This window comes from Pseudopipra pipra, chromosome 27 (assembly GCF_036250125.1).
Source record: "Pseudopipra pipra isolate bDixPip1 chromosome 27, bDixPip1.hap1, whole genome shotgun sequence".
Taxonomy (NCBI): Eukaryota; Metazoa; Chordata; class Aves; order Passeriformes; family Pipridae; genus Pseudopipra; species Pseudopipra pipra.
In genome coordinates, this window is record NC_087575.1 from 951,059 (window position 1) to 960,790 (window position 9,732).

At 56.2% G+C, this 9,732-nt stretch overlaps 1 protein-coding gene across 1 annotated transcript; it reads left to right on the forward strand.

Annotated features, from left to right (window-relative positions):
* Positions 1–201: 201 nt before the first annotated feature.
* Positions 202–4,022, forward strand: LOC135403454 (uncharacterized). The gene is made up of 7 exons (XM_064637518.1): positions 202–1,047; positions 1,141–1,227; positions 1,877–2,099; positions 2,240–2,382; positions 2,793–2,912; positions 3,093–3,273; positions 3,869–4,022. Exons 1-6 carry the CDS (start codon positions 1,006–1,008, stop codon positions 3,249–3,251), a joined length of 774 nt encoding a protein of 257 aa, XP_064493588.1. The 5' UTR covers positions 202–1,005; the 3' UTR covers positions 3,252–3,273; positions 3,869–4,022.
* Positions 4,023–9,732: the final 5,710 nt, after the last annotated feature.

The window sequence follows — 9,732 nt, forward strand, 5'->3', positions numbered from 1 at the left end:
AGAGCCGGGTGCCGGGGTGAGCCAGGGAGGGAGGGAGGGGGCACAGCGAGCGGTGCCCGGCGCAGGATGAGTCACCGCCCGTGGGCATCAGGTGGAGCCGAGCGGGAAGGGGCAGCTCGGAGCAGGAGACAAACACTCGAGCTCTGTCTAGCAAAGCTCCCGTCGGGAAAATCTCCCACGCAATTACCCAGAGAAAGCAGCACTTTCAGCCACTGCACCCCCCCGCCTTCCCCCCGAGTCCCTCCGCCCACCTCTGCCGGTGCCAGGGCCGTGCTGGATTGTTTCCCGCAGCTCCCGTCCCACTGGGGGTGGGAATGTGGGGGGGGGGGGACAGTCCTGGGCAGCCCCCAGGGCTGAACCAGGAGAGCAGGGGTTGTGCATCCTCCAGGTGGGAGGATGAAGCTGCTCTCCCAGAGGAGCCTCAGCTTTGTTTTTCTCTCTATGCAGCAGGGGCAGAGCTGCAGAGTAGGCTATGATTCTATCCTATGATTCCCTGTCACCCCCCCCTTGGCTAAGGAAGCTCCTCCACTAGCCGGGGGACAAGGGCTGCTTTAGGTTGGATCCTGCTCTGAAAATGACGCAGTGAGGAAAAGCAGCTCCATCTCTGTGTGGGCACAGACCAGGAGGGATGCAGAGGGGGCCCCCCTCACACCTGGGGTCCAGCTTCTCCCATCCCTGGGGGGCTCAGCAGGGCAGGTTTTTGGCATCTCATCACCTTCAGCTTTTTGCATCAGCACAGGGACATGTCCCAGATCAGTCTTGGTGAGCTCTGACTCCCAGGAAAAACAGAGACCCCAAACTGAGGGGAAATGAATCCCTAATTGAGAGTAAGGCTGCCCCTGGCCCAGGCCCAGGGCTGAGAGCAGGAGACCCCCATGGGAGGGCACTGGGCTGCCCCCCAATTAGCAGCTCGTCAGTGTAATGAGGAGCACATGAGCCAGGGGCTATAAGTAGCTTGAGGGCCCCATCCTGGGCTAGGTCAGGTTTCTCTTCAGTCTGGGCTTCATGGAGCAGCAGCAGCTAAAGCTGGGCTCAAACCCAGAGCAGGTAAAGGTCCTCCAGGTGCCCCAGGGGCTGTTTCTGCTGGGGGCTCTCTCAGAGCTGCTGTGCAGGATCTGACTTGTCTCTCTCTCTGTCTAGGTGAGACCCCTCACCAGCAATGATCCCCACTCCTTCTTCAGCAGGTTCCTGGGCCAAATCCTTCAGCTGAGCTTTGTCAAGTACCTGGTAAGTGATGTTCCTGCTGCTGGAGGAGCCTGAGGCCAGGGACTGGGGTGGGAAAACCTCAAGACTTGGCAGTTTCTTGAGTTTTTCTGCCAGGTATTTTCTTCTTTCTGTCTTTCCACGTCATTAGATGTTAAGAAGAATTCTTCCCTGTGAGGGTGGGGAGGCCCTGGCACAGGTTGCCCAGAGAAGCTGTGGCTGCCCCATCCCTGGAAGTGCCCAAGGCCAGGTTGGATGGGACTTGGAGCACCCTGGGCTAGTGGAAGGTGTCCCTGCCCATGGCAGAGGGTGGGATGAGATTTAAGGTCCCTTAAAACCCAAACCATTCCATGATTTTCTGATGATTCTCTGCCCTGTACTCAGCGTGAGCTTGTCTTCTGCTTTCCTCCCCATCCTGGAGTTTCCCTCTGCCTGCTTTGGCCTTGCCTTGTTCCCTGTTGCTCGTGGTGGTTGCAACATTCACATTTCTCTGCCTGCCTGGGCCAGGAGAGATGGGAGGATTTTGTGAACCAAGTCCAATCCAACAGGTCCTGTTTTAGCTGGCTGAAGTTGGTCCCATCTCAGCTGGGAGCAGAGCAGGGTTTAAGGGCTTTCACTGAGGTCTTTAGCACATGTGAGAACTTCCAGATACCTAATGTACCTGTCTTTGCAGCTGAAGATGCTTCAGAAAGCATGGGTCTGGATTGGATTTGTGATCCCTGTGGAGACCATGATCAGCCAACTCTGCCCCACCCGGTCTCCCCCCAGGCCCGGCCGACTGGCCAGGAAGCGCCAGGGGAGACTCGTGTGCCTTCTCCTCTCCGTGGTGCCCACCAGGATCCAGAGCATCCTGGGCTCCCTGCCAGCAGACTGGGGCCAGGGCAACCAGCCCAGGGGTGAGAGCTCCTGCAACACCTGAAGGCTTTGCAGCCGACAAACACGGCGTGGCAGGGTTTGGGATTCCCGCGGAGGGCTGGGACACAGGGCTGTGTGTCTGTCCTGAGGTGGTGATGGTGCCTCCTGTGAATCCCTGCAGAGATCCTGGAGGCTCCAATCAACCCTTCCAGCAAAGCCAGCAAGAGGAAGAGGGATGATGTGGCTCTGGAGGAGCAGGAGTCCTGGTTTGTGGTGCTGGAGAGGGACTTGCCGGAAGATGACTCTGAAGACCTCACATATGAGGTAAGATGTGGCTGCTGGGCAGGATTGTTCCTCAGGGCTCAGCAACTGGGAGGTGACGGTTTGGGCTCTGAGAGCTCCTGTAGCCTGGGAGTGTCCCTGCAGAGGAGCCTGTGCAGGGAGGGAAGAGGTTTCCTTCACTGTCCCCACTTTGTGGGGGGTGTCCAGTGAGGAGCTGGACTCTGACCCTGCTGGGTCCCTCCCAGGTGAGCACATCCTGTGAGCACTTGGACATCACTCCATCAGTGTCTGAAAGGTGTGGGTGCCCCCCTTGTCCCACAGCACTGAAGTTTCCCTCTGGTTGATGTCCCTGCAAAGCAGTGTCTCTGTCCCCCGTTGGCTGTGGCTCCCAGGATTGGGGTGTCCTTCCTCACACCTCCCTTGTCTCTCAGCCTCTTCCCCCCCCATCCCAGCCCTCGGATGAGGAGTCAGACAGTGAGGAGTACAGGTCCCACAATGACACTGAGGCAGAGCTGAAGCTGGAAGAGCAGGATGGGATCACAGTGATGCTGAAGGAGTCCTTGGATCCCCAGGTGAGTGTTCCTGCTCCCTGCTGGCTGCAGACCCATTCCTGGGGACACTGGGAAATACTGACCTGGAAGGTTGTGCTTCCCTCCTTGTTCCCTTGGCTGTAAAAGTTTCAGGGGTTACTCAGACTACTCTAAACATCCTGGACCCCTCACAGCCTGACCATGTCCCTCCTCTGTGAGCAGAGGACACACAACCCTCAGGAACTGGTGGTGCTGCCAGGGCTGGAGGATCCAGCTGGGTCCAGCAGTGGGGAAGGTGCTGCAGACGTGGGCAGTGGTGATGGTGATGCCCAGAAGCCCCAGGCTGATGTGAGCAGTGGGCAGGAGGCTGATACAGAGTGATGACAGCAGCAGTTTGTCCCAGGTAAGGACTCCTGAGACACGATCCCACCCTCTTGGTGGGGAGGTGTCACAAGTGTGGAGGTGTTTCGGCCTGGGGGATGTCCCCAGGCTCTGAGCCCTTTTGACACAGCCCCTCTGCTGCCAGGGGAGGTAGGGAAGGGTTGTGGGGGCTCCAGGCTTTCTCCCTGTGCAAAGAGACAACCTCAGTCCCCCCTGTGGGGTTGAGATGGTGTTGGGTGTGCACAGTGGGGGGGCATTGTCACCCCGGGTGACAGATGTGCCAAGTGCCACTGCAGCATTTTGTGGTGGCACCTCTGATCCTGCAGGTTGCCATGAGCCCTTTCTGACTCTGTCCCAGGTATCCTGCACTTTAAAATGGGATTTATGGGAGAGTCTTCACCACTAACAACTTCCTTTGGGGTCACTCACTACTCTAGTCCCAACTGTTCCTAAAGAACCAGTGGATACCCCCCTAATTCCCAGGAAACTGGTGCTCTGCCTGGCTCACAGGGAAGTGGAGGGTGAGGAGAGGTGCAGGGTGGGTTGATTTGAACTCAGCAGCCCCAGTGTCAGTGATGGCAGCCAGTTTTAGGGGGAACATCTCCGGTGTTTTCTAGGAAAACCAGGAAGCCTGACCCATGGACCTGGACCTTCTGGGGCTGCAGAGTTCCTGACTCCCTGGGGCCACTGTGTCCCTGAGTAAGATGTCCAGTTAAATGCTATGTTGTTTTTTGAAGTTTATAATAAAATTGCCCTATTTCTCCCTGTGAATTGGAATGTGGTTGGCTGTCAGTACCTGGAGCTGCACCAGGTGACGTGGACATGGGAGGGTGATGACTCTGGGAATGCTGGAATGTGTGATGGGAAGGGGAGGGAGGGAGGGATGGAGGGAAGGGAGCTGGGTTTCCATATGGCAGTACCTGAGCTTGGACACACTAACTGGTCCCTGATAGCCCTGGACTGGCTGGTACCTCAAAGGAACTTCCCTCCACATGCAGAGCATTCCCAGAAATACAGTGGCAACAGGTCTACCTCGTCTGCCTTAAACCTGAGAGCTCTGCATGGAGCCTTCTCGTTCCACGTGGATCCTACAGAAGACCCTGGTTCAGCACAGGAGTTGAAGAAACAGGGATTTGGGGTCTGGAAAGGCAAATTAGGAACAGAAAGGGCCTGAATGCAACCCTAGAGCTCTGGAGCAACTCAGCTGGTCACTGCCTGGCCCAAGTCACAGCACCTGAGGCTGCAAAGAGCAGTAACTCCTCCACATGGAGATTGCAGATGGGAACAGCTCGGGGTGTGCCTGGAGCTGCTCTGTGGGTGGATCAGCTTGGACTAACAACACTCAATGCTGAAATCACCTGTGGCATCCTGCAGCTGGACAGGCTGAGCTCTGGGGTGGGTTGAACCTGGGTGGGCCAGGCCAGCTCTGCTCTGAGCCTGGCAGGGAGGAGCTGCCAGCTCGGGAGTGTCTGTGGGGATGGCTGTGCTCGCCCTGTGCCACAGGCAGAGCCTCCAGGGAAGCACAAACTCTCTCCAGTGCTGCAGGAAGGGAGGTATTGAGATGTCCCAAGGTTTTGTTCATATGGGCTGAAGAAAAGAGTGGGAGCTACAAATCCAAAAAGCCCAGGGAGTGTGAAGGCAGGTGGTGAGTCAGGTAAGGAGGATGGAGGTGTCCTGGCCCCTCAGGCCCTGCTGGGATCAGGGATGCTGATGTCTCTTCAATTAAGGATTGTTTCTCCCATCAAAAGCAGCTCTGGGGCAGGTTGTGCTCTGTGCAGCTTTTCCTGCTGGGTTACAGTGATGGCTCAAAGGGTTCAGTTGCCAGCAGTGAACTGCTGAAAGGAAGGAATTCTGGTGCTTTAAAAGAGTAGCTGGGTCAGGACACATCTCCTGGAGCTGCAGCCCTTGGGCTCCTCCCTGGCACTCCAAAGTTGGCTTTACCCCTCCAGAGCTGGCCACGGAGCTGGCACTGGCTCCTCACATCTCTGCTTCAGGGGGGTTTCTCTGGGACTGGGCAGAGCTGGTCTGCTCCCAGGTTTGAGCAGTTATTTGTGCACCATCAACAGTCCTGAGCCATGAAGCTCAAGTAGCCATAAAGCTGCTCCCCCTCCTTGCCATGGCAGTGTCTCTTTAAATGCAGGTATGTCTCTTACCTGGGATCATCTGCAGCCTCAACAGCTCTGGTTTCATTACTGCTCAATAATAGCAAGACTTTTTATTTTTCAGATTGATAAAGGAGCTGATATTGCAACTCGTGGATATTAAATTGGGCTCTGCATTAATTCAGTTGTTCCTTGTTTGCGTTCAATAATTCTCCTGTTCTCTGCAGCCAGCGCTTTCAAAGCAGAAATTAATAAAATATCTTTAATGGCATCCTTGAAATCTGTGCTGCCTTTTCCTCTTGCTCCTGAGCTTTAGGAGCACTGGATGTGGAGATGAAGAGCAGGCTTTGTTCCTTGTCTGGGTGTCAGGCTGCAGAGTGACTCTGCTTAAATATAGTGAGGAAGAAACCAGCATTAAATCTGCCTCTCTGCAAATTAATTCTGTGCACACCTGCCTGCCATGAGGGTTTTGCCCAAAGCTTCCCAGATCTTAAGCCCTGATTTAGGAGGAAGAGACCTCCCCAGATGAGCATGGAGGGAGTAAATGGCTCGGTGGAGTCAGAAGTAGCTGAAGAGCTGTTTGATGCCAAGGTCACCCCGTGGATCCTGCCTGGGTAAGCAGGTGTGGTGTGTGTTTGTGGTGGCAGTGAGGAGGAGGGTGATGGGTGCCAGGGTGTGAAGGCTCAGGCTGGAGAGGTGGCTGATCCCTGGGAGGTGCCTGTGTTGGTGGTGGCCTCGTGGGTGTCACCAGGGGCTCTGCAGGGCCGGGTGAGCTGCCCAAAATCCTGTGTGTCCATGGGCTTCAGTTTGCCAGGATGAGGCTTGTGCATCCCAGAAGGGCAGGTCTGGGGCCAAAAGGCAGTTTGGGGCAGTGCAGCCAGTCTGCTGGGGTGGGATCTGTGTGGCACAAAGGACATGATGCTTTTGGGGGACTTGGCCCCTCTCTGTGTCTGGGCAGGGGAAGATGGAGAGTCTGTCCTGCTGAAAGGTGAGAATCTGCACCTTTGAGCATCTCTTCAGTGTCCCTGTTTTTCCCTGTCCTGCTCTGTGGCTTTTTTGCCTGTTTTTCCCTCTGGTGTGAGGAGCTGAAGCACAGGCCATGTCCCAGGACACGGGGTGGCTGCAGCCCAGCTCAGTTTGGGGCTGGATGATGTGAGGAGCAGGGATTGAACTCCAGCTGCATGGAGGCACACTGAGTCCTCCTTGGCATCCTCTGTTCTGGGCAAAGGCCCCAGAGGGATGTGAGGTGTGCCCACCTGAGCCTCTGGTGCCCTGTGCACCACCCAAGCCCAGCTTTTGTGTGGTCTCCCTCCTCCTTCCCCTCAGTGCCAGGTTGAGGAGCAGATTCCCTCCCTCCACCCTTGAGTATCCCCTGGAAAACTTCAGGCCATGTTCCCCTGCCCCTCCTGCAGCCCAGAGGAGTTGGGATGGTGGGAAGCATGTGGGATGTGGCTCCCAGAGCTGAGGTTTGCACCTTCATTTGGCCTCGGTGGCTTTGTGGGTGACACCAGGGACAGTGCCACCTCCTTGTAAGGGCCAGCAAAGAGCGAGCCAGGTGCTGTGAGAGGAGGATGGGAGGGAGGGGGAATGAGGACAGGGAGGAAAATGAAGGGGTAATGCAGTGATCAGAGGACGATGAGACAAGAATGGTCCTGGGGGAGCCTGAGGGGTGAGTGAAGGTGACCCTGACACTCGGGGTCCACGGAGCAGCCTGTGCTAGACCTGTGGTGAGGGAGCTGCACTGGAAACAAATGGCTTAATTGAGGCAAAAATGACCATAATTAGCGTGAGCAAATCCAATTAGGAGCCAGGGCGGGTTACCTTGGGCCTGTCCCTGGGAGCACAGGGGGCTGGGGGGGCAGAGCAGCCCCAGGGCTGGGACAGGCAGGGGAAGGGTTGGGGGGTCCCCAGGGGCTGGTGCTCCTTAACATCCTCTTCTCCTCGGGCTGCTGGCTCTGTGCCCTGGACTGAGCCTAATTAGGCTGGAGAAATGGATTTGCCAGGCTGTGCTCAGCAATTGCCTCCTCGGAGCAGCTCCTGAACAAACGCTGTCGGCTCTGCAGGGCTGGTCACGGAGAGGGTCAGCAATCCCATTCCAACCTTGCTCCGGGGCTGCAAGGAACATTTCGCTCTTTCCTACAAGGAGCAGAGTTAAAACTGCTCCTGTTTGTCCTTCAGGCGTGACAGCTGGGCTCCTTGCAGGCCTGGGGGGCTGTGGGAGGGGGGATGTGCTTGGCTGCAGCCCCTGCACGCTGCAAATAATGAGGTTAAATATTAACTGTAATGTTCTATGTTGCAGCAGGCATTTCTTTCCTATCATGTGGGTGCAACTGCCAGGCATTCAGAACGTTAGTTTCCAGCAAAATCATCGTTATGGGTCATAACTTTTGTTATAAAATTTTTTCCTCTGTTTTGGGAAAAACATGGAACCACAACACTTCTCCTTGGGCTTCTCTTTCCTGTTCAGTCTCCTGCTCCCCTTCCTAACGTGAGTTATTCCCACCACTCCAGCAGTGAGGGGCAGGCACTGGGCACTACCCAAACCTACCCCTGCCTCTTCCAGCCCAGCAACAACTAATGCATGAAAATCAAACCCGAGTGTGAACCCTGGGGGTGCTGGGCTGTGGGGCTGTGCTTGGTGTGGTCCCAGTAACACCAGTAGAGCCACCAGCAGGAGGAGCAGGCGGGTGGTGCTGCCATTCTTGACAAGCTCTGGGAGCTCTCAGGGCCTGGCTCCCTCTCTGCTCACAGGACTGGGGTCGTTTGGGGTTTGCTCAGTGTGTCCTGCTCAGCCTCCACAGAGCATCCAAACCCTCCAGCTGCCTCCTCGGTGCTGTCACCCCCTGAGGCTCCTGCCTGTGACTGCTGGCAGCTCACAAAGATAGTCCCAGCTTTATCTTGCTGTTGTGACAGCGACAGGAGCGAGGGAGGCACTGCTGTGTCCCTGGGGAGCTCGGCACAAGCTCCAGCACTGAGGTTCCAGCAGAGCTGATGCAGTGTCAGAGCACCACAAGTGCCCTAAACCCAGCAGGGTTCATGGCTGGTGTGACATCTGCACAGCCAGGGGACAATCAGCTGTCCCCAGAACTCCTCTCACAGAGCAGGGTTGGGTCAGGAGGAGGTGCCCAGGCCTGGGGATGGGGAGTTAATTTGTGCTTCTCTGAGGACACAGCACGTGGTGCTTCAGGGACAGGACTGCTGCTGGGCTCTGCTCCACTCAGGGCTGGGCAGGAAGGACCCAGCCATGTGCCTCAAGTTGCCCTTTGGGGTCTTGCAGTTGCCACTGAGGGCTTTCCATCAGGGCTGACTCTCCTCCCTGATAACCTGGATCTGAGAGACCAAAGGTGCCTTGGACCACCTGAGCAGTGTTTTAGCCCCTCACTGCAGGGAGGGCTCCCCCCAGGTGTGTAACTGGGAACAGATGGTCACACCAGTGCCAGAGCCCTCCTGAACATCACTGACACCCCTGGCAGTGCAGCCAACCCCTCAGAGCTGCACAGTTCCCAGCCCAGGTACTTTTGGCTCGTGTACTGAGAATGTTGGAGTCTCCCAACATTCTTGAGCCCATATTTGTGCTGCTGCCCTTGTTGGAGACTCAACTGGAACCAAGCTGTTGGTCACAGTTGGGGGGGGTGGAGAGGCTGGTGCTGCACCAGATGCCACGACTGGGCTGAGGTCCAGCTGAGACCTGGAGATTTATTGCATGTCAGAGTGTGAGCAGAGTGATGGAAAAGTGATCTCCAGCGGGTCAGACCCCCTGTGCAAGTTGTCATGTTGAGCTGAGCTGTGCCTCTCCCTCAGCAGTTGTGGAGTGTGTCTTTGCAGCCAAACCCCAGTGAAAGCTCTTGGAAACAAAGCTGGGAAGAGGAGCGTGCTGGGAGCATTAATAGGCTCATACACTCGGTGTGACTCACACCAGAAAGGAGAGTCATTTGCAGGTCTGATTAGCTTCATCCCTGCACCCTCCAAAACTCCCTCTGTTCATCTGAACTTGTTCATTTAGGATGCTGCAAGATATTAGCTCAGAGAAATGGGATGCAACAGGGATGGCTGAGGGCCACAGGTGACTCCAATTCCAGCCCCACAGAGGGAAGGAGGGATGAGGACCTTGCTGGGGCTCATGTGTGACCTTCTGGTGGCTCCAGCTGGGGGGTGCAGAGGAGCCCCCAGGGGCCAAGGGTTGGCCAGTCTCTCCAGAGAGAGATTTTACAAGAGCAGTGACAGGGAATTGTTTTAAACTGAAAGAGAGGAGGTTTTGATTAGATATTGGGAAGAAAGTCTTTGAGGGTGCTGAGGCCCTGGCACAGGTTGCCCAGAGCAGCTGTGGCTGCCCCTGGATCCCTGGAAGTGTCCAAGGCCAGGCTGGATGGGCTTGGAGC

What these genes read in the sequence shown, in the direction of transcription:
- LOC135403454 (XM_064637518.1), top strand. Translation starts at nt 1,006, where the DNA reads ATGGAGCAGCAGCAGCTAAAGCTGGGCTCAAACCCAGAGCAG. An exon ending in CCAGGGCAACCAGCCCAGGG is followed by an intron (nt 2,100 to 2,239) that starts GTGAGAGCTCCT and finishes GAATCCCTGCAG; the next exon opens with AGATCCTGGAGGCTCCAATC. An exon ending in AGGAGTCCTTGGATCCCCAG is followed by an intron (nt 2,913 to 3,092) that starts GTGAGTGTTCCT and finishes CTCTGTGAGCAG; the next exon opens with AGGACACACAACCCTCAGGA.